At 48.5% G+C, this 23,260-nt stretch overlaps 1 protein-coding gene across 1 annotated transcript in view; it reads left to right on the plus strand.

Moving 5' to 3' along the window:
* NFX1 (nuclear transcription factor, X-box binding 1) overlaps positions 1-23,260 on the plus strand; it is a 1,119,153-nt gene that overhangs the window by 706,233 nt on the left and 389,660 nt on the right. The window contains exon 13 of the mRNA XM_078687738.1: positions 22,767-22,875. Coding sequence (XP_078543864.1) covers positions 22,767-22,875 — 109 coding nt within the window. The remainder of the gene's footprint in view (positions 1-22,766; positions 22,876-23,260) is intronic.

Raw genomic sequence — 23,260 nt, forward strand, 5'->3', positions numbered from 1 at the left:
CTGTCCCTGGCATCTTGCTCGTGTCTTAATTTTCTTTGAGAAGATTGGTGTGTCTAAGTCCTGAGGAGAGACTCCAGGAAGTGGAAGGTCAGTGAGAAAAGCTCCTTTATGTGGAGACGGCTCATCTGGGGGCTCACTATAAAGGCGCTTGTAGTTGTTGTGAAAAACATTTCAGGGATCTTGGTCGCTGGGTAATCTCAGACCGGTGTCTTGGAGATTGGTGTGTCTAAGTCCTTGCAGTCCTGACGAGCGACTCGAGGAAATGGAAGGTCAGTGAGAAATGCAGGTATATGTGGAGATGGGTTATCTGGGGCAAAGTATAAAGGCAGTTCTATTAGTCACAAAAACCAAGTAGGATTTCCTGTTGAGTATGAACTAGAGTCCTTGTTTGGAGCATGAGCTGAGTGATGGGGGTCTGAGCGGTATCGCACATGATGAGCAAAGTGAGGATTCTTCCCACATTGTCCCTTCAGAGTGCACAAATGTAGCTTATTGTACATAATCGAATAGTCAAAGCTCCTTTCATTGGGAGGCCGTGATGGTCCTGGTAGCCCTGAGGGCATTTGCACAAGATGGGTCAGTGACAAGCTGGAGCTAGAGAGGTTTGGCGCTAAAGTTTGGTTTGGCTTTGGGGAGGTCTTTCTCAATCTACCTGCCGGGAAGCAGAGGCCTCTTCAATGTTGTGACTGCGTATGATCAATTTGAGAGCATCCCACTTGATGGAACAGGATGAGGTAGAGCCTCTGTTGATTCTGAAATAGTCGCTAATACCGTATTGCCAGGGAATTCCTAAAAAGGAGGGCCCTCTAGGACTACATCATGAAGGCTCCAAGTAAGAATGGGCGGGGGGGGATGTTATCTGCCCCCGTTGAAGAGTAGTTCACATTGGATAGTGGTAGGATATATGTTGACCCCTTATAGTCAAAGTGAGTAAACCTTGAGCAAAGTTGCGTCAAGGACATTATTTGATCGAGATGTAAATAAAGGTCGTGGGGGAAGAGTAGGAGGAGTATGGATGGAGTTCTGGGTTGTGATGTCTCCATACATCCGATAGGGCCCAGTGTCCCAACCAATCTACTTAGAATCAAGAGTTAATAATTGTAGGTACCTGTTTAAGCGGAGGATGGGACCTATCCAGACTAGGATCTAGAACAGCTTTGAAGTCTCCTAGAATCTAGAGGAGGTGGGCCCAGGGTTCGAGAAACCTTGATAGTCGCACTAGAAATGTGGGTTGGTCAGAATTCAGTGCAATTTTGCTACCGAATACCAGTGGTAAACCATCCAGGGAGCCCACTACTAACCCAAAACTACCCTTGAGGTCTAAGATGGTGTAGCCATGGAAAATGGAGCTCTGGCATACATCCATATCATGGCTCCCCTGGCATAAACTGAGTAGCCTGTAGGGGAAATCTGTCTGTGCCAAAATTTCTGGAGTCTGGGACCCTCTGCGGGGGTCATGTGGGTCTCTTGCAGGAAGGTAACATTTGCACCTTTTCGACAAAGAAATTAGTGCATTTTATAACATCCAGCTGGATTGCGCATACCCCTGGCATTCCTTGAGATTAAGTTATAGCTGGTAGGTTGAGAACCAAGTGTGTAATTGGCAAAAGCAGGACTGAGGTAGGCAACTGAATGGAGCTGAGAGAAGGAACTACCACACCTTCTCACCGGCCTGCAATACACAGGAGGGCTCTAGGTAATGAGGTGACAGTGCATGAGGTAAAGGAAAGGTGGGATAAAACTAGAACTAACTGGGCAGCAAGCAAACAGTATACCACCCAAACATTAGTAAAAGCTGTGCTGACTCCTAATGAAAAGAGCATAGTTCCAACTGCCTACCCAGTACATAAGAAAGGTTACTTTACTTTTGATGTAGAAATTGTAGCGGAAAGGATAGGATGGGGAGTCTACACTGACAGGAGGGCCTGTTGGCTTCTTGTTTTGAAGGTGACCCCCCAGTGTAAGTGGGTGGTGGGTCCATCGGTTGGATTATGCGTTGGAGACTGGAATCACATTTAAACTAGGTATTCCGATGTTTAAGGGGGAGGGGGGGGGGGGAATTGGGTGGGTCAACATAGGCGGTGATCCCTGGCCACTGGGTAGATAGTGGGATGAGGCAGCATCGTCATTGTTGTATGAGAATGAATCAGTGGATAAGGCGACCGGGTTTTTAAAGGATACTGCCACCGCAAGGGTCTTTTGCTTGCTGTCTCAGGGCTGTTAACTTGAGGGAACAGACGAGGATGCTGGGGACCCTAAGACACCCTCTATCCGCATCACTCAGAGACACTGTCCTGGTGATCAGAGTGCTTGGAAGAGGACTGCTTCCCCCCTTTCAATACCAGGCAACCTCTTTCTCCATGAAGAAATGTGCCTGGTTGCCTGATATGATCTTAAGCTTTGATGGGAAGAGAAGGGAGTATTTGACTCCTATCTCCCTGAGTTTTATTTTGATAACTAGGAAAGAAGCATGCTTGTACTGGAGGGACAACGTGTAGTCAGTGGAAAAGCAGCATTTGCTGTTTTTCTAATTCAACATAGCAAGCCAGTTGTGCCACTCTAAGTACTTGATTAAGGTTCTGAGTGGGCATAAAAGAATTGACCCATTGCTCGGTGAGCTCTACTGGGTTTACCTCCTCCACTTCAGAGTCCCCCAGGTTTAGTGTGGTTTCTGCGAATGCAGCATGAGCACCCCAACTCTTCCACCTCAGTTAGGGGGTGATTCCTGCTTGAAGAATGTCAAGCCCAAGCCTCATGAAGGGTGAAGGAACACGTGTGGCAAGAGGTTTGTAAGTGTAGAGATTGTTTGATGCGCAGTCCTGATCTGTTTTTTCACCTGCATTCCACTGCGGGTGGTGGGGCCCAGTTTCCACCTCCCCACTCAAAGGTGTCTTACTAGTAGGAAAGGTGGCCACTTAGGATGAGGAACTTCCACTTTTGGAGAGGTGACATTCTTGAGAGTAAGGAGAAGTCTATGTGAATCCAAGGTGCTGGAGTTGAAGAAGATTGGTGGCGCTCTGACCTGAGAAGGCCATCATCAAGTTGTTCATACAAGCCCTCAGACTGTCCTGAAATCTAGCAATGACAGAGATGAGCAGGGGGGCCGGTCACTGAGTTCTGGTTGGCCTGCTTACTCATTGAGGTGTTCAGACACTGGTAAATGGCCAATGCCCTGTAAAACATTAATGAGCCCCAGAGGTGGTGCCCTGGATCTCCTGTCACGTACTTGTCCGGATTCAGCCACAGAGGCTCTCACCAGTTGCATTAGAACATAAGTTATAGGTGATATCGTAGTTCATGGGCCCTCAATGTTCACCTTGGAGGATTCACTGAAGTTCTGAGCAAAAGAGCCTGGTAGACCCACAGTTGCTAGACGTTAGGTTTAAATCTTCCCAGACCAATGGGTGCAATGCAGTCATAGTGGTAGGTGAATTGTGGTGGTGAGGGTAGATGCGCTGCCCTGGTGGAGCGCTCACGGCAGAACAATCTTATCACGGGGCCTGGCCCTCGCTCCCAGTCATGCCAGTAAAGGCCTCTCCACGCCAAGGCCCTACAGGAGATGTAGGAGGGGGCACCCACTCTCAGCTGCAGAGTTGATTCCTAAGGCCTCAGCCACCATCGGCCCTGTCTGTAACCGAAAGCAGGACAAGTCTGGTAAAGGGCTCCCTGCGGACTACTGGTTATTACTGGGCTCTGTCCCCATCTGCTTCAGCTGCTCCTGCAGGGACTATCTTCTGAGCTGGTGTTTTTCGTCAGGCAGGCGCTTGCCGACACAGGGCAGGAGGGCAGCGGCCGTCCATGTGGGTGGGTCTCAGGACATCATGGCCAGTGTTACACAGGCTCCCTGTATGGAATTATTGCTTCCAAGTGGTGTTGACGTACTCTGTGGAAAAAGAAAAATTGATGGACGGAATGCTAAACAGTGTCACACATTCACCCGCAGTACAGAGATCTGGGGCTAAATCCATTGTTTTTCTGCTCACCATGCCATCGCAGTTTATACCCAGCCATATGCAAATCAGTCTTGACCCTTCTCACCATGGGAACAGTCCAGTTCGAACTGCCAAGCCAGGTCCTCCTTGGTTGGATGGTCAGCAAAAAATCGATGGATTAAATCCAGATCTGTGACTGGGGGTGAATGTTTGATGTGTTTCAGCATCTGTTTTTTTTTCTATGGTCGCCCTAAACTGGAAGGGTATGCCCAGATGTGTGTCCCGTGTTCACCCCGCCAATGAATTAAGGCTAGCTTGGCTGATGAGGGGTGATACCCTAAAATCGATCACAGGATGCTTGTTTCTGGTCCAGGGAAGAACTGGTCTTGCAGTTAGGGCTAAACTGTTCCCATGAGGAGCAGGGTCAAGACTGATTTGCATATGGCTGGGTCCAAATTGGGATGGTGTGGTGAGCAAAACAAAAGGATGGATTAAACCCAGATCTGTGACTGGGGGTGAATGTTTGATTTGTTCAGCATTCCGTCCATCATCTGTTCTTTTTGCTGATGTACTCCCTGGGTGATGATGGTTAATGCGGCACAGATGCAGCCAGTTTCAGCCGTGGACAATGTTGGATCCCAACGAGACAGACCGAAGTGGCATTAAAAGAAGTCTTCCATGCTGGATTTGCTGCCATGCCCTTCCAAACATGTACGTATTAATAGCAAAGACGGTGTCAAAGTAGTCTTTTTTTTCTCAGTCTAAGATTGGCTAACATCCCTTTAATTTCCTAGCTAGCTCCTCTCCTTCTTTTGGACTGGCATGCTCAGTTCAGTGCGTAAACAAGAACATGAATGTTCCCTGTGAATATGGCCTAATTTGACACAGATAGTGATTGTTGCATCTCATTGATGTCCAAGAGGAAGATGGGTGCCCCTTCTAAGCCTAGTCTGTCTTTGTGGGTTTCAGAAGTCCTCCTCATGCACAAGCCATGGTTAGTCACTTGGAATGTCTTACCAGTCAGCCCACCCTAGACTCAAGTGACCCCCTGTTTAATCAAGTCCTTCATCATGCAATCTCCTCGTTCAACTGCTCTTTACTTGTATTCCTTCTTATTATATTCTGAGGCTTCTGTGAATTTGCTGTTGACCAAGGAGTAGCACCCTTTGAACTACCCTAAGGTCTATTCTCATCCTGTACTGCCTGTGATCATGAAAGTTGTTTCTTAACCCCTTCGAGGCGGATGACGAGCTCAGCTCGTCATGAGTTACGCCTCTCGTACGCTCATGACTAGCTGAGCTCGTCATGAACCGCGGGTTTTTTAAAAACCCAGCGCGCAGCGGGAAAACCGCTAGCGCGCATGCGGTTAAATCATACTAGTCTGCACAATTGGGGCATATGACCTCCCACCACCAAATTTCTTGTTGTGTTACTAGACCAACACTTCTCCATCTATCGTGTAGTTCCTACAAACCAATATAGGATCTGCGCATTTAGACAACATAGACTGTGGGATTGCTGTCCAGACTGATTCCAGACACCCCCACCAGGTATGTTTGCCTGTATACCAGCTAGCTCACAGTGCCACTAGAAACCCCTCTTACCAAGGAGAGATTAGTTCTTGGCAACTATAGAACATGACCGCTCTGTCCCATCATGGATTGTGGAAACAGTACAGTACTTTTCACTTAGCCACTCATGCTCATTTTGTCTCAGACAGTTACACAGAATAAACAGTGGGGACGTTTTCCATAAGCATTTATTGAACCAGCGTCATTCTAGTGTAAAACAGGTGTGCTGAAACAGCCATAAGACAGAAGCAAATTTAAATGATTACAGGCACCAACAAAGTAAAAGGATGGTAGATTTCTACCATAGTGCTAAAACAACGAATACAGGCAGGTATGAAAATACATGACCGTAAATATGCGTACTCTTACGATGCAACCTTAACTAGATGTACTTTGCATGTATGTAGGTGTGTACCCAAGAATCTCTCTAGGACAAAGTCACCCTATTCCCTGAAGTGAGAGACTGTGGGACCCCGTCTTGGTCTCAAGATGGACACCCGGCAAGGAATGTCAGACCAATGCGAGCTGTAGTGTCTGTGTACAGGAACCTCAGCATCTCACATCAGTGTGTCAGCATGGAAGTCCTTTTCTCCTCTGCCTTACCCCAGCAAGATATGGCGTTTATATACCCAAAGTGGTACCCTCAGGGATTCTACCTTGCTGTGTCATGTCAGACTTAGGATGACGGAAGGAATGACCCTTATACATAGTTATTATGCAGGAGATGGTAATCCTGCTGAGTTTACAAGAATCCTCAAAATAACGGATGAAGCTGGTTTTCTGGGAAAACCGCACGTCCTGTAAGCAGTACCATAACTAGGTAAAAGGTCAGTCCCAAGAACCATTATGTAGTGTAATGGTAGGGGAGAATATAGGTGAAAGGTTAGGTGACTACCCAAGCCTATATTGGGGTACCTATATAAAACATAACACATCCACATGTTTGTAGCTTGGTTGGAGAGTTGCCACATTTCTCCTTTCTATATTATTATTTGAAACAACAGTGGTCCCATGCACAAATTATAATTTAAAAGAAAAATAAATAAAGACACAATAGATCTACATTAATTTTGACATGTCCAGCCAGACTGAGGTCTCAATCTTTACTTAATCAGGAATGAATAACAAGAATTCCTTCAACAATTCAACGTAGTGGGGCACAAGCCTGTACCCAAGCACATACAGATTAGTACAGTGAGGAAACAAGGAACAGAACAGGGCTATGATTTTACTGCATCATCAGGAAGGATCACACCCCGACTGAGCCAGGTTCCTTGTACCACTGCCACGCGATCTTATTTAATTGACGCGTACCCTCAAAGCTCCCGATTCTGGGCAGCCCGACCTACCAATTCCCCCACCTACTCGTCCCCACGAGCGTGCCAGGGTGTCCTCCCCTAGGCAATAGAGGCTAACATTTATTATGCTACACTTAATGTCCTGATGATGATCCCCATGATTACTTAGTGGGATCGAAACGCCGTCGACCTTTCTGTGCACCCTATACAGAATGTATACCATGTATTATGTATATGTAAAGGTGCAATTTGAATCTTCTGTCCCATTGTAAACCACAGAAATCCTCAGCTTTTGCCTAATAGCCCTGTTCTGTTCCTTGTTTCCTCACTGTACTAATCTGTATGTGCTTGGGTACAGGCTTGTGCCCCACTACGTTGAATTGTTGAAGGAATTCTTGTTATTCATTCCTGATTAAGTAAAGATTGAGACCTCTGTCCGGCAGACATGTCAAAATTAATGTAGATCTATTGTGTCTATATTTATTGGTCTTTTGAATTATAATTTGTGCATGGGACCACTGTTTCAAATAATCATGTTCCCCGAGGTCCTGTGCTTACTCGTACGGGCTCCCTTCTTCTGATACACATTTCTCCTTTCAGCACTAACATTCCGTCAGCCCGCACTAACTTTATGTGAATATCTAACACTAGCCCTCCTAAGGATGTGGCCTTTGTGTACTCTTAGTGCCACTTTTTGAGCTGTTCACTCTCTGGTTTAATTATCTGGAGTCTTGCTTTTTTTGTACTGGTCAGCATTCTTATTTCCTGGCTCCTCTTTGGTGCTGCGTATGTCTTGCTTTAGTCTGGAAATTCAAATTTCTCGCCTAAGGGTTTTTGGCCTTTCAAAAGGTTAGTTGTACACTCCCTGATCATTTTCACTGCTAAACATTGTTTCTTTTCTTTTTGAGTTGGATAGGTAAACAAAATAAAAAGTAACACAAGTATGTTGGGGCAAGAATATAGGTTGGAGGAAATGCAGCTGGGGGAAACAACACAGAGGGTGGAGTCACAGGGTGGGGAAGCAACAGGGGGGTGGGGAGGAAGGCGTTCAAATGGCAAACAGAGCAACATTTAGGTGCGTGGGGGAAAGCAACAAAGAGACTGAGCGATTTGGGGGCTTGAAGCAATTGAACTAGAGCACGCCCAACCAGGAGTTAATGTGTAAGGGAGACCGGTTTGAAGAGCAAAGCTGTTTAAAAGTGAAAGCATATTTAACAATGACTTAAAGGACGAAGTTATGGGAAATTACATTTTTATAATGTTATGAAAAGAAATGTACTGAGAGAAGCAAGCAGACATGCTGAGTGGTAAAATAAATGCTCCCTCATGTAATGCTTAAGAAGAGCGTGGTTAAAGTTTTGATAAAAATAAAGATACTGTTAATGGTAAGAAATGAAATGCACATGTAGAAATATAGGTAGAGCTAATGGAAAGGTAGGTTTGTATGAAACTGTAGACGCCCTGAGAACAGCTCAAAGATAAAAGGTGTTGAAAGTAGAACTGTTATAATGTTAGGTAAATAAATATGCTAGGAGAATTGGGAAAACATAGACAACAAGGGAAATGCATCACTCTCATGCGGTGCTTTTAGCAAAAGATAAAATGGTACCCGAAAAGCAGACACTTGTGAAAGAATAAAAGGAGCCAGTCCGAGAGATGGTGTACAGGGTATGCTCTCAGGAGGGACAAAGACTAGATGGCTGGCCAAAATAAATAAAACCTCCAATTGAAAGCAAGAAAACAAGAAGTGACCATACAAAACACCAATGGAAAGCATTGGATGGAGTTGCTTTCTTGGTCAGCTATCAACATGTCCCTAATAAGTCTTTTGCACCTAAAAAGATCAATTGGCATGTAAAGAATTATCTTGGTGCTGACCTAAATATGAAAAGAGTATAAGGGCCAGGTGTACGTCCATTTTATTTTGCGCCTTGCAATTTGCGACTTATTGCGAGGCGCAAAATAAAGTGTAAAACAGTGTGTTTAACACTGGTAGCGATTCCCAATGGGGTCGCAAATTTCGAGGCTCATTAATATTAATGAGCCTCTCTCAAATTGCGGGCCCATTGGGAATGACAGGCCCTCCCAGGGATGGTGGCCTGCTGGGCTCAGCAGACCAACCATGTCTGGGACTGCTTTTAAATAAAACAGTTTTCTTATTTTTAAATGCAGCCCGTTTTCCTTAAAGGAAAACGGGATGCATTTAAAAAAAATATGAAATGTTTGCGTTTTCTTTTTTAGGGCAGGCAGTGTTTCCTGGGACCACTGCCTGCCCTTAAAAAATATTTTCGCATGCATTTCCAAAGGGGAAGGGGTCCCCTGGGGACCCCTTCCGCAGGGGACCCCTTCCCCTTTGCAAATGCATTACCACCTACTTGAAGTAGGTGGTAATTGCGAGTGTTTTGCGACCATCTCAAAACATTAGTACATGGTTTTGAGACTCGCTATTTGGAAGGGAATGCCCCTTCCAAATAGCGAGTCACAAAACCTATTTGGCAAGTCGCAAATAAATTGAGACTCGCTAAATAGGCTTTGTACATGGCCCATGATGTTTTTGCATGTGCAAACGCGTTCACAAACCCGTTTGCTCATGCAAAAACAAATCGTACACCTGGCCCAAAATCTTTTCTTTTTTTTAAACGTTTGAACTATAATGTACAAAACTGATGAAAAAAGTTTACTTGAAGAATCTACAAACATACATGTAAAGGAACTTTTGCTTGCTCAATAAATAGTGTGTATACATTTCTGTTGAAAGGAAAAGCAACGTATTGAATAATAACAATAAGAGATGTATCCCTTATTTGTAATTTTCTAATCAATGTCTCTGGTTCTCATGCTCTTCTCCATTGAGACCTGCAGACCATCAGTCTTTCTTCTGGCCGACCATCTCCTTTTTCCTGCTTCATGTCAACTATACAATACTGACCCTAGCCAACCAAGGAGATGATGGTCGTTTGTTCCAGTTGTAGTCATCCTCCTAGGCTTGAGAGATTGAGTCACTTAACAGCTATTGGTGTACAGAGAGGTTGGTCACTGGGGTTTAAAATGGGTATTGCATAAAACCTATATCTGAAAGAGACATCTAGCCACAGATTCCTTACCTTTCAATTTCCATGGGGTCTGACTCGGTCTGGAAGATTTTTCTTCGAGCAATACCCTTGAGCATCAGTAGTAGGCGTTGGTTGGGTCCGCAGGATGTCCTCTGCACCTTACTAACGTCTGCGTCACCAACATAGGCACCACCTCGGCGCGCTGACGTCACTTCTTTTCTTTTCGCACCAGTCCAGCGCTAATCCGTGAAGAAAACTACCCTCTGTCACTTTCTGACAGAATCTTTAGACTTTTTGTCGGCCCCTTTTGTGGTGTGCACGTTTTTTCCTCACGGCTAGAAAGACTTCTAGGTTTAAACTGTGCAGCACCTGTCACCGCGCCATGTCGGTGATGAACGCACTCCTGGTTTGCCTGTGGTGCCTGGATCGCGACCACAACTCCGAAGTGGTGCTCCTACTGCTGGGCCATGGCGCCGAAGGTTTTGAGGGAGTGTTTCCTAAAGCTGCTTGCGGCCTGGCAGTCAACACTGCATCGTACCACTCCTTGAAGCTCTCTTTCATGTTCCCAGTCGAGAGGAAGGTCCGGGCGTCGCTCTAGGAGTCCCAAGTCATCTTTGTCCCACTCTACATCATTGGGACACTTGAGTAAGAGGCAGAAAAAGCACAAGAAGTGGATGCATGCTTTGACTTCTCTCAGTCAGTCGACACGTTGGAGGATCCTCAGCCTTTTAGGTCTTGTCTTTGGAACCAGTGCCTGGGTCGGCTCCGTACCTTCCTGATTTTTCCAGGATCAGAAGCGACCCCCACCCAACTTTGAGAATTTTAAGAGGCCAGGCGCCTGGTTTTTGGGCAGTCTGACCCCTCCTGTGCTCCTTCAGGCCCCGCAGGGTCATAGGGGGCTCCATTGGGTTTGATGTCTGCGGCTCCGATGACCCTTCCCCATGGATCCAGACCAATGCAGGTCCCCGGTTCCGACACCGAAGCTCCAGATGCTGCTGGCACCCCCCTCCAGTGGCACCAGCCACGTTCTAATTCCTGATGAACCAGAGCCAGATTGGCTCCTTCTAATGCTGGGGCTGAGGCCAACAGTACCTACAGGTCCTAGGTTGTTTCCTCAGCCTTATTCTGAAGGGCTAGGAATGGAAGAAGTTTGGGAGGGGTCCCGGGACCCTTGAGAAGACCAGCGTTATCAGTAAATGGACTGGTATGCGGAATTGGGTGAGAGTAGCGGACTGGATACCTCTCTAGGATCTGGCATGCTTTCTCCCCATACCCTTCAGGACTAATACCTTGACAGAGGCCCTACAGCCAGGTGTCTCCTCTTCAGAACCCTTGCGGCCCTTTAACAAGGCCTTGACAGATGTCCTTCTGGGAACTTGGTTCAATCTCAGCACAGGAGCTTTCTGTGAATAGAATAATTGCCTGCCACCATCCCACCATCGCCCTGCTCAGTGCAACCCAAACTTCCTTACTACCCACCTTACCCCAGAGAGCTTGGCAGTCCAAGCCTCTACCTCCCATGGCTTGTTTCTTTCCGTTCCCCTGGATATGGAATTCAAGAGGCTGGGTAGTTGAGGCAAGAAATATTTTTCTTCCGCCAGCCTTGCATTGTGGCCGGTGAACACTGCATGCTTATTGGACCGTTCTTCCCACTCCCTGCGGCAAACGTTTACGCAAGTGCTGCCACGGGTCCCAGAGGATGCCCGGCCCATCCTCTCCCAGGCAGTATCAGACAGGAGAGATGCAGCAAAGTTCACCATTCTTTGTGGTCTTGATACAACAGACTCACTAGGCCGAGCGATTTCATCAACAGTGCGGTTCGACGCAGTGCCTGGTTGAGAACAAATGGCTGTTAAGGGGATGTCAAGTCCTCGCTCTTGGACATGCCCTTTGATGGCATCCTTCTCTTTGGAGACAAGGCAGACATGGTGCTGGAGCGCTTTAAGGATTCATGGGCTACGGACATGTCCTTGGTCCGCTCAGTGGTCACATGTCCCCCGACTGCCTTTCACCCCTTTCGTGACTACGGAAGGGGCTTTCAGCTGCGCAAGCCATATACCAGCCACAAGGCCCCGCAAGTTCCTCAACCTCCACGTGGCCGAGGGTGTGGTTCATTCCGGCCCATGGGTTGAGCGGCCAGAGGTTCAGTTAGACTATCGTCCCCCTGCAGCCACAGCCTTCAAACCCTTCTAGTCTTGCCCTTCCGGATCATGGGGGGCCAGTTGGAGACAGGATCAGCCATCACCTCCGCCACTGGAAAAACATCACATCGGACAAGTGGGTTCTCCAGATAGTCCCCTCCATCCCTCAGGGCATCATTTAATTTTAATCCGGAAGGAAGTCCTGACTCTCTTGGCCATGGGAGCCATTGAGAGGGTTCCGGTGCCAGAAGTTGGCTGTGGTTGCGATTCCTGCTACTTTCTGGTCCTGAAAACGATCAAGGGCCTGCGTCCTATCCTACACCTAATAGCCCTCAACTACTTCCTCATATTAGAAAAATTCAAGATGCTCACATTAGCTCAGGTCCTGTCTGCCCAGGACTCAGGAGTCTGGATGGTGGCATTGGACTTGCAGGACGCCTATTTCCACATTCCTGTCCTGCTAGCCCATAGGCACTAACTGCGATTTATGGTAGGCCACGAGCATTTTCAGTACACTGTGCTCACCTTTGGCCGTAACAGTGTCCCTCGGGTGTGCACCAAGGGGAGAGCAGTGGTCGCACTTCTCCACAGATCAGGGGTGTCAGTCTTCCCCACATCTCGACGACTGGCTCCCTGACTCCCCCTTAGATGCTCCCTTTCATCTGAACCGTTCTGGACACAGTGCAGTTTAGGGCCTATCCTCCCAAGTGGCGAGTCCAGGGTATTCTGGCTATGAATCCGATGTCTCAGCCTCTGTCTTGTAATGCAGTGAGAATGATTCTGAGGCTGCTGGGCCTCATGGCCTGCTGCATCCTGCTAGTCACACATGTCAGATGGCATATGCGGGCTCTGCAGTGGGACCTGAAGTTCCAGTGGGCACAGTATCAGGGAAATCTCTCCGACATGGTCCAGATCTCGCAAGGAACTGCACAAGACCTGCATTGGTGGCTGACTAACTGCAATCGGGTCATGGGCAGACCCTTTTCCCTTCCCCAACCAGACCTCAAAGTAGTGACAAAAGCGTCACTCCGGGGATGGGGCGGCCATCTGGGAGAGGTGGAGATCAGAGGCCTCTGCCAGAATCTGGCCCCACTTCAACTTGCTGGAGCTCCAAGCGGTCCGTTTGGCATTGAAAGCCTTTCTACCTTCCATCAAGGGAAGGCTAGTACAAGTGTTCATGGACAAGAATTCTGCTATGCGGTACTGCCGCAAATAGGGCGGGGTGGAATTGTGGAACCTTTGTCAAGAGGCCCTACGTCTCTGGACTTGGCTGGAACAGCAGAACATCTCTTTAGTGGTTCAACACCTGGCAGGTTCTCTGAATGCCAGGGCGGAAAAACTCAGCTGTTGATGCGTAGCGGATCACAAATGGTGTCTCCACCTGGGGGTGGCGGAAAGTCTCTTTAAACAGTGGGCAGAACCTTGGTTAGATTTGTTTGCCTCCGCCAAAAACTCGCAATGTCCTCAGTTTTGCATGCTAGAGTTTCCAAGGCGGGTTTCACTCTTAGATCCTTTTCATCTCTAGTGGAGCTCAGGCCTCCTGTAAACTTTTCCGCCCACATCACTCCTATCCAGACTTCTCAAAAAGATCTGGAGGGACCAGGCCCAAGTTATTCTTCTGGCTCTGGACTGGACACGGAGAGTCTAGTATCCTGAGCTTCTTCAAATGAGCATCAATCCTACAATCAGGCTACTACTTCAGGAGGATCTTCTGTCACAGCAGTAGTGTAGGGTCCTCCACCTGAACCTATCAACTCTACGCCTTCTTGCGGCGGCAGTTAATAGCATTCAACCTTCCTCCTGAAGTTTGTAATGTTGTTCTGGCAGCCAGGCATCCCTCTACCAAGACGGTATATGCCTGCTGATGGACCAAATTTGTAATATATTTTACAGAAAAGTCTATTGACCCTCTGTCTGCTTCCCTTTCTGATTTTTTGATTTTATTTTAACCCTTGCCTAGAAGGGCTTCGGTCTGGGTATCCTGAAAGGGTACCTTTTGGTCCTGTTTGCCTTTCTGTGGCTGCCAGACCAACCCTCATTATTTAAATCTCCCATTGTAAATAGATTCCTCAAAGGCCTTTTACATATGTTCCCACCTTCCCCTTTCATTATGCCCCATTGGGACCTTCTTTGATTCTCACCTTCTTGATGTGCTTTCCATTCGACCATCTGCACAATTGCCACCTCCAGCTGTTTACCATCAAAACTGCCATTTTTGTTGCAATTACACCTGCCAGGAGGGTGAGTGGATTGCATGCATGTTATCCAAGCCTCCTTACCTGACAATATTTCCTGACAAGTTGGTGCTTCTCACTAGAGCCTCTTAACCTTCTAACCTTCTAAAAGTTGTAACTCCATTCCATGTGGTTCAGTGTGTCACCTTTCCTACTTTCTATGCTCCTCCGTACCTCTCTAAGGAAGAGAAGCGACTCCACCGTCTCGGCCCAAAAAGAACATTGTCCTTCTACCTTGACCACACAAAAGAGTTCTGAGTCGATGACCAACTCTTCGTGGGCTATGTGGGAGCGAATAAAAGTTGTGCAGTGCAGAAGACGGCTATCTCACGATGGGTTGTCATCTGCATCAAAATTTGCTACTGTCTGGCAAAGAAGCAGCCTCCTGAAGGCTTAAGAGCTCATTCTACCAGAGCTTAGGCTGAAACAACAGTGTTCCAATGTGGTGTTCCAGTCCTGGACATTTATCATGCAGCAACGTGGGTATATCTGTACACATTTACCAAGAATTTCTGCCTCGACAGTTATGTCCGCAGTGACGGCCTCTTTGGCCACTCTGACCTGCAGGATTTTCTGGTCTTAACTTGTCCACTGTCCCTCCTCTGGGGATGGTATTGCTTCGGTATCTATTCAAAGTAAGGCATCGGCAGCCAGATGTCTGTATCAGATGAACACGTTACTTACCTTCTAACACCTTATCTGGTAAAGACATGAACAAGCGGCAGATTCCTTACCGACCCAGACGTCACTACGGCGCAGACGACAACAAATTAACACCGAGCCATCCAATGACACCTACCGGCACGCAGGGGTATTGGTCAAAGGAAAATCTTTTTTTAACTTTTGTTGACTTTTTTTTTCGAGTCGTTCGACTCCTGATGAATGTAGGGATGTCCCGTCCTCGAACCTGCTTCAAGGCTTGTGACTCCTGTCACAAGTTGATGTCGGTCACGGACCTGCACCTCGTGTGCCTCTGGTGCCTGGAGCACAACCATGACCTGAGGTCCTGCTCCAACTGACGACGGAGTCTTTGTGGTAGGTCCCGAAAGCTTCTGGAGGCCCGACAGTCAACTCGCGCCACTCGAGGTCCCCGGAGAGAGGAAGGTCGCGGGACCGGTTGCAGAGTCATCACCATCATTCCTCCTTAAAGTCTTCGTCATCGGGTAAGTCGAAGCACAAGAAAAAGGCGAAGAAGCACAGGCGCACCTCACCTTCTCCTCATCCGTCGTGTAATGCGACCTGGGAGCCGGAAGGTCGTCGTTCTTCGACTCCGCCCACAGAGCCTGCGGGACGGCTCCGAGCCTCCCTCCTTTCCCAGGAGCCGGAGCGTCCACTGCCCAGCTTCATGCTTTTTATGAAGCCCTCTTTGGGCAGCCCGACTCCAACAGTGTGCCTTCGGGCCCCGCTGACTCACCTGGGGGTCCTAGGCCTTTGATGCCGTTGGCTCGGGCCTCGGCGCCGCAGGGCCTCAAGGATCCAGGCCTGGCTCTGGATCTGCATCGGTCGACCTCCCAACACCTCCCCCGGCGCCGATTCCTCTGACGATGCCACCTCCAAAGCCTGTTCTGTCTCCGGCCGGCGTCGACCACGACCTCCTCCACGACGTGGATATGGAGTCAGACCGGGGTCGATCGACACCAGTGCAGACGCCAGCTGGTACTTTAGTACCACTATTCTACCCTGGCATTCCTTTTTGTCCTGAGTGTCGGCCAGGGGAGGATGAGGAGGACCGGGATGGGTCTGTTTACCCTCTGGCAGACCAGCTAGAAGACCTGGACTGGAGAGAGGAGTTGGGTGTGGCTAGTGGTCTGGATACCTCCCCAGACCCTGGTATGGTTTCTCCCCCTACCGTGGCCACGGAGGAAGGAACTTCCTATGCTGTGGTGTTTCGTAGGGCGCTGAGGCCTTGGGCCTTGAGCTTCCTATGATGGCAGTCAGGACTAACCTCCTGATTGAGGTGCTTCAAACGGCAGCGGCCTCTTTGGCTCCTCTGCTGCCGTTCAATGAGGCTCTCAGACATTCTTCTGGGCACTTGGTCCAAGCCCAGCGGCTCCTGTGGATAGGATGATTGCCTGACGCCACCACCCGACTCCAGGCGACCCACTCTTCCTCTCCCAACACCCCACCCAGAGAGCTTGGTGGTCCAAGCCTCAACAGGCACATTCCCTACTGGTGCACAGATTGGGAATCCAAGAAGCTGGACCATCTAGGGAAGTTGTTTTCTTCCACAAGCTTAGGACTGCGGTCAGTGAACACCGCATGTCACTTGGGCCAGTACACCTACTATGTGTGGGACACGGTTGCGCAAGTGTTGCCACAGTGCCCTGAGGAGTCCCGGACCATACTCTCCCGTGCAGTTGCAGAAGGTAGAGTCGCAGCAAAGTCCGCCATCCGATGTGGGCTGGATACCGCCGACTCGCTGGGTAGAACAATTTCTACATCAGTAGCCTTGAGGCTCTACGCTTGGCTGAGGTCCACTGGCTTCTCCAGGGATGTCCAATCGACCCTTTTGGACATGCCCTTTGATGGCCGTCACCTGTTTGGTGACAAGTCGGACAACGCGCTCCAGCGCTTCAAAGACTCTAGAGCTGTGGCCAGCTCCATGGGCCTTGCTGTCACCTTTCGCCCTGTTCAGTCTGCCTTTCGCCCCTTTTGTGGCTATGGAATGGTTGCCCCACCACATTCCGCCCAGGGCCACAGGCTGGCGCCAGCTACTCAGTCTCTGCGCGGCCTGGGACGCGGGACCAAGTGCCATGGTTCTGGGGGCCAGCAGGCGGGTCAGCCCACCAGTGCCCCCTCTACAGCAATCTCCAAATATTCCTAGTCTGACCTTTCAGGGCCATCACCTCCCCCACTGGCACAACATCACGTTGGACAGGTGGGTTTTGTAGATAGTCCGAAGGGACTACTCCCTTCCCTTCAAGACAACCCGTACCTCCATGGCACCAACACTCCATCGCATGTCGGAGGATCGCTTGGCCCTTCTCCATCAGGAAGTTATGGCTCTCTTGGCCAAGGGAGCTATCTAGCGCGTCCTTGTCCCAGAAGTAGGTTGTGGTTGCTATTCCCACTACTTTCTGGTACCCAAGAAGGACACAGGCCTGCGTCCTATCTTAGACCTCAGGGACATCAACCTTGTTGATGTTGTATGCCCTAGAGACTGGATTGTCGCATTGGACTTGCAGGACGCGTATTTTCACATCCCCGGTTGGCTCGGAGCATTTCCAGTTTACCATGCTCCCCTTTGGCCTTACCAGTGCACTTGGGTGTTCATGAAAGTGAGGGTGGTGATCGTAGCTCATCTGCGCAGACCAGGATTTCCAGTCTTCCCCTATCTCAACGACTGGCTGTTGGAGGCGAACTCACCCCAGGCTGTCGTCTCCCACCTCCTGACTATGGCAGACCTCCTGCATTCGCTGGGGCTCACAGTCAACATGCAGAAGTGGCACCTGAACCCCTCTCAGAAGCTCCTTTTCATCAGAGTGGTTCTGGACCCAGCACAGTTTCGGGCCTATCCTCCCGAGCAGTGATTCCTGAAAATTCAGGCTTTGATACCGATGTTCCAGCCTCTATCCCCGATTTCGGTGAGAATGACCCTGAGTTTGCTGGGCCTCATGGCCGCCTGCATCCTGCTGGTGGATCATGCCAGTTGACATATGCAGCCTCTGCAATGGGACCTGAAGTTCTAGTGGGCACAACATCAGGGCAATCTTTCCGATTTTGTCCAGTTGCAGTGATGGCTCACGAACCAGGATTGGGTCAACAGCAGATCCCTCCCCCTTCTCCAAGCAGAATTTACAGTGGTGACAGATACGTCACTCCTGGGATGGGGCGGCCACATGGGAGAGGCGGAGATCAGAGGCCTCTGGTCTCCGGCGGAGTCCGGTCCCAAATCTACCTTCTGGAGCTCCAGGCAATTCGTCTAGTACTGAAGGCATTCCTTCCTTCTGTCAAATGAAGAGTAGTGCAGGTGTTCACGGACAACACTTCTGCCATGTGGTACTGCAACAAACAGAGTGGGGTGGGGTCATGGACCCTATGTCATGAAGCACTTCATCTCTGGAAGTGGCTGGAACATCAGGGCATGTCCCCGGTAGTTCAACACCTGGCAGTTTCTCTGAACGCCAGGGTGGACAAACTCAGCCGCTGGTGCATGATGGATCACGAATGGCACCTTCAATCTGACGGGCTGCAAGGTCTCTTTCAGTAATGGGGAGAGCCTTGGTTAGATCTATTTGCTAACATAGAGAATGTGCAATGTCAGCAGTTCTGCGCGTTGGAGTTTTCAAGACAGCACTGGCTCAGCAACGCTTTTCACGGCGAGTGGAGTTGTGGTCCTCTATACGCCTTTCCGCCTATTCCACTTCTACCATGAGTGCTGAAGAAGAGGCGCGACCGGGCCCAAGTCATTCTTATAGCTCCGGACTGTGCACGAAGAGTCTGGTATCCCGAGCTCTTGAACATAGCCACTGATCCTCCGATTCAACTGCCTCTTCTGGAGGATATTCTGTTGCAGCACCAGGGTAGGGTCCTCCACCTGAACCTGTCAAGCGTCCACCTCCTTGCCTGGAGATTGAGCGGCGACAATTGACAGCCTTTGACCTTCCTCCCAAAGCATGTAATGTTATCTTGGCAGCCAGGCATCGCTCCACTAACACGGTACACGCCTGTAGATGGAACAAATTTGTGGCATGGTGCACAGCAAAGGCAGTCGATCCCCTTTCTATTCCTTCTTTTTTTGGCCCAGCAGGGCTCTGCTCTGGGCACTCTTAAGGGCTATCTTTTGGCCATTTCTGCTTTTCTTTGCCTTCTTAACCAGTCCTCTCTTTTCAAGTCCCCGCTTGTTAACAGCTTTCTGAAGGGCATTACTAGCTCTTTCCTCCTATTCCTTTCGTAATAACCCAAACTTGAGTCTTGTCCTAACTTACCTTCTGTGCACTCCTTTTGAGCCACTTAATAATTGTTCTCTCAGACTCTTAACTCTTAAAACTGCCTTTCTGGTAGCCATCACTTCTGCTCGCATGGTGAGTGAACTTCAGGCCTGATCTTCCAGGCCTCCTTTCCTTGCTGTCCATCCAGACAAGGTTGTCCTGCAAACTAGGCCTTCTTTTGTACCCAAAATGTTTACCGCTTTTCACATAGGACACACCATCATTTTGCCCACCTTCTTCCCGCATCCTTCTAAGGAGGAGGAGAGACTCCACTGTCTAGATCCAAAACTTACGCTATTATTCTATCTGGATAGCACAATGCAATTCTGGGTCGATGATCAACTCTTTGGCTATGTGGGCGACAAGAAATGTCGGCCCGTGCATAAACAGACCATCTCTCGGTTGGTCATTCTTTGCATTAAAATCTGTTATTCCTTGGCGAAAAAGGAACCTCCGGTAGGGTTGCGTGCCCGTTCCACCAGGGCGAAGGCAGCCACTACTGCTTTGGGACGTGGAGTCCCCCTCAGTGACATCTGCCAGGCAGCTACATGGGCATCAGTGCACACGTTCACTAAACATTATGCCTGGATAGTCCGGTCCAGAGAGACTGCTTCTTTGACCATTCATTTCTCCAGGACTTTCTGGTGTGAACTTAGTTTGCAGACCCACCTCCGGGTTTGGTATTGCTGGGGTATCTATTCTAAGGTAAGGAATCTATAACTTATAGTCTCTGTCAAAGTGTTTAGCTTTACATAGAAAAATTAACCTAGCTGCAAATTCGCCCAAAGAAATGTTCCTAATTGCTAAAACTCTCTCCACCTTGCCCCAGAAACCACCAATCTCAGAGTGGGCACTTACTCGGTGCAACCTGGCAGAGTTTTTCCATCAAAAAAATCTAAATATTTATCTGTCCTTCCATCCTTTCAGAATGATTTCTTTGTATCCCGTATTGCAGGAATGCAATATGAATCCCAGTTCTCATACGGACAATTACCTCTCTTGGACTTAGACTCACTAGATCTGATTATGGCAAAGGTAACCCCAGGCTCTCCCACCGACCCTGGTCCCCCACAGTCTCTTACCTTAGTTGCCATCACCATTCGCCCCGTAATCCTTGACATCTTAATTTCGTCTTTTCTTTCCGGTACGGTTCCCCTTGCCTGGAAATGCGCATTGGTGAAGACCCTTTTAAAGAAACCCAATCTTGACCAGTCCAACTTAACCAACTATCGTCCCATTTCTCTCCTTCCATCACTGAGTAAGCTGCTTGAGAAACATTAAATACCACACTGGTAGAGCACCTAGAATCAACCAATCTTCTCCACCACTACCAAACAGGCTTTCACCCTCCGCTAGGGACTGAGACCGCCCTTCTGGCAGTAACTGAGGAGGCGAGGAGGATACTGGACCAGGGAGGCACTGCAGCAATCATACTCCTCAATCTTAGTGTCGCCTTCGACACTGTCAATCATAACATCTTGACTTTTCGACTCAAGAATCTTGGAGTGATCTGCACTACATTAACCTGGTTCCAGTCCTTTCTCAGTGACCGCTTCTTCCTGGTGTTTGAAGGAGATGTTGTCTTCAAACGGTTGCCTCTTAGCTGTGGGGTTCCTCAGGGCTCCTCCCTGAGCCCCACGGTATTTAACATCTACATGAGACCCTTGGCGGAGATTGTCCATCCATTCGGCATAAAGATCATCACCTATTCAGATGACACGCAGCTCGTGGTGGCAATAAACCACCAGAGAGGTCATCTAGCACCCTAGGTCCTTGCCTAGAGGCGGTGGCCAAGTGGATGGAACTCTCATGCCTTAAGCTCAATGGAGATAAGGCTGAGCTCATGCTCCTTGGCAACTCACCCTCCTTCAACCCTGCTCTCCTCTGGCCCGACTGCCTGGGCCCTGTACCAGATCCAAGGACCCAGATTAAGAGCTTTGGAATGTGGCTTGACTGCTCTCTTAGCTTCAACCATCAGGCCACTAAGCTCTCAGCTAATTGCTATGGCCTGATGAGGATGTCACGCAAGATCCTCTCCCTTCTTCCCTTCCAGGCAAGAAGGATCATGGTCCAAGCTCTCATTCTCTCTCGCTTGGACTATGGGAATGCCCTCTTCTTGGGAGCCCCTCAATTCACCATTCATAAGCTCCAGACGATCCAGAACTGTGCTGCTTGCTTGTTCCTTCAGATTCTTCGTAGACAAACTGCTAAACCAGCATTAAGGAGCCTCCATTAGCTCCCTTTCAGGGCAAGGATTCAGTTCAAGGCCATGTGCTTGGCTCACACGGCCTTTTGGAGGAATAGCCCTGCCATTACTCAATCCCTCATCACCCATAGCATCCTCCCAGAAATCTCCCCTCCAGCTTCTCTTTTATTGCCGCCCGCAAAGATACGAAGAACTAGATGGGGCTGGCGCTCCTTCTCTTTTAACGCCACCAACTTCTGGAACACCCTTCCACCTAATTTGCGGAAGGAGCCTAACCTGTTGGTGTTCCAAAAACTCCAGAAAACCTGCCTCTTTAAAGACTCCCTCTAACTCTCTGCTTCTTTGTCCGTCTGCGCCTGTCCTCAGCCCCGGGAGGCCTCAGGGCAGCCATGTGCTATATAAATACAAATTCACTAATTCAAAACAAAGAGGAAACTGTCCACCACGTCTTACTGGATGTCAATATTCTTTCTAGATTACCTTAAAAGGGGGTTAGTCCTTATTATACCATCTCAGATGGAATGTGCTGCAGCTTGTAGATAGTTTATTACAGATAGTGGCCTCGGGTTCTATAAAATATTAAGCACTGAGGAACATCTGGAAGAGACTTCTAGCCAGAGATTTCTGAGGGGAAATTGGGGTAGTCTTCAAGAAGGCACTGGTGGAGATAGGTTGGGTTTCATTAAAGAGAGGACGCTGGGGGGTTTACAGGTAAAGATAGTCCCTCATATTCACTGCAGTATAAAATCTGACATCAGGAGTGGAAGAATACATGCCATCTTCGAGACTGGAGTGTTTCTTGGGCAGGACAAAAGTAAGGGCAGTGATGAAAGTAATTGAATAAAGGGGCATAACTGTGAGATAAACAGAAAGACGCCCAATCCTGAGCAAGGAACTGACCCAAAGCCAACAGACAACTAAAGCTGTTTGCAAGTGAGAGCTAGAAAGTGATCACAATAAGAAACAAAGAATTGCAGCATTAATGAGGACATTTACCACTTCGCCGTGGCACGAATTCCGCTGTGTGTGGGGGGGTGGGGGGGGGGGATGAACTTTGAACCCAGCGCTCCCGTGCTTGTGACGAAGCCACGCCGTCATGAGACACGGGTGACGTGTGCTCATGACGGCGTGGTTCTGTCATAACAACGCCCGCTCATCAATTTGCATGCACAGGCGGGGAATCAGTGCCGCGTGGGCCGCAGCATGACGGAACCACGCCGTCATGAGCACACGCCGCCCTTGTGTCATGATTGCGTAGTTCCGTCACGAGCACGGAAGAGGTTAATTCTTTAAATTTCAGGAGGTTTGTGCTGTCGTATTATTTTTCTGTCCCAGTGTGTGTGCTCATAAATCTGTCTTGGAAAAAATAAATATTTTGTCCCTCTTCTCTCTTCCCAAAGGACAAAGAACACAAGTGTTCCTTGATTTGTGGACACAAGCTCAACTGTGGCCTTCATAGGTGTGAAGAACCTTGTCATCGTGGCAACTGTCAAACATGCTGGCAGACAAGTAAGGAATCTGTTTTCGTTGTGAATAACAATGCCAACATAGTGTTAAATATTTTTCTCTGTGATTGAGATATGCATTTCCAAAAACTGCTTAGTATCCCTGTATATAGTAACAACTTGGTCTTTTTTTGTAGGATGTTTTCTTAAATCCCTTTTTATACATAATATATTGAACACTGCCTAACATTGAAGCCTAATTTGTCAAGTTTGATAGCTGATCCAAAGCAATTGTAAGAAGACTTGACCGCCCATGTGTAATTTGGGCTTGCGCAAATATTCTGGTTGGTGTTTTAATTGATACCTAGTTGAAGAAAAATAAAACAACCTTTTTTATGGCAGCAAACCTCCTCAGATTTCTGTTTCCTTCTAGATTCCTGTGCACCGTT

The sequence above is a fragment of the Lissotriton helveticus genome, chromosome 4_1, assembly GCF_964261635.1.
Source record: "Lissotriton helveticus chromosome 4_1, aLisHel1.1, whole genome shotgun sequence".
Taxonomy (NCBI): Eukaryota; Metazoa; Chordata; class Amphibia; order Caudata; family Salamandridae; genus Lissotriton; species Lissotriton helveticus.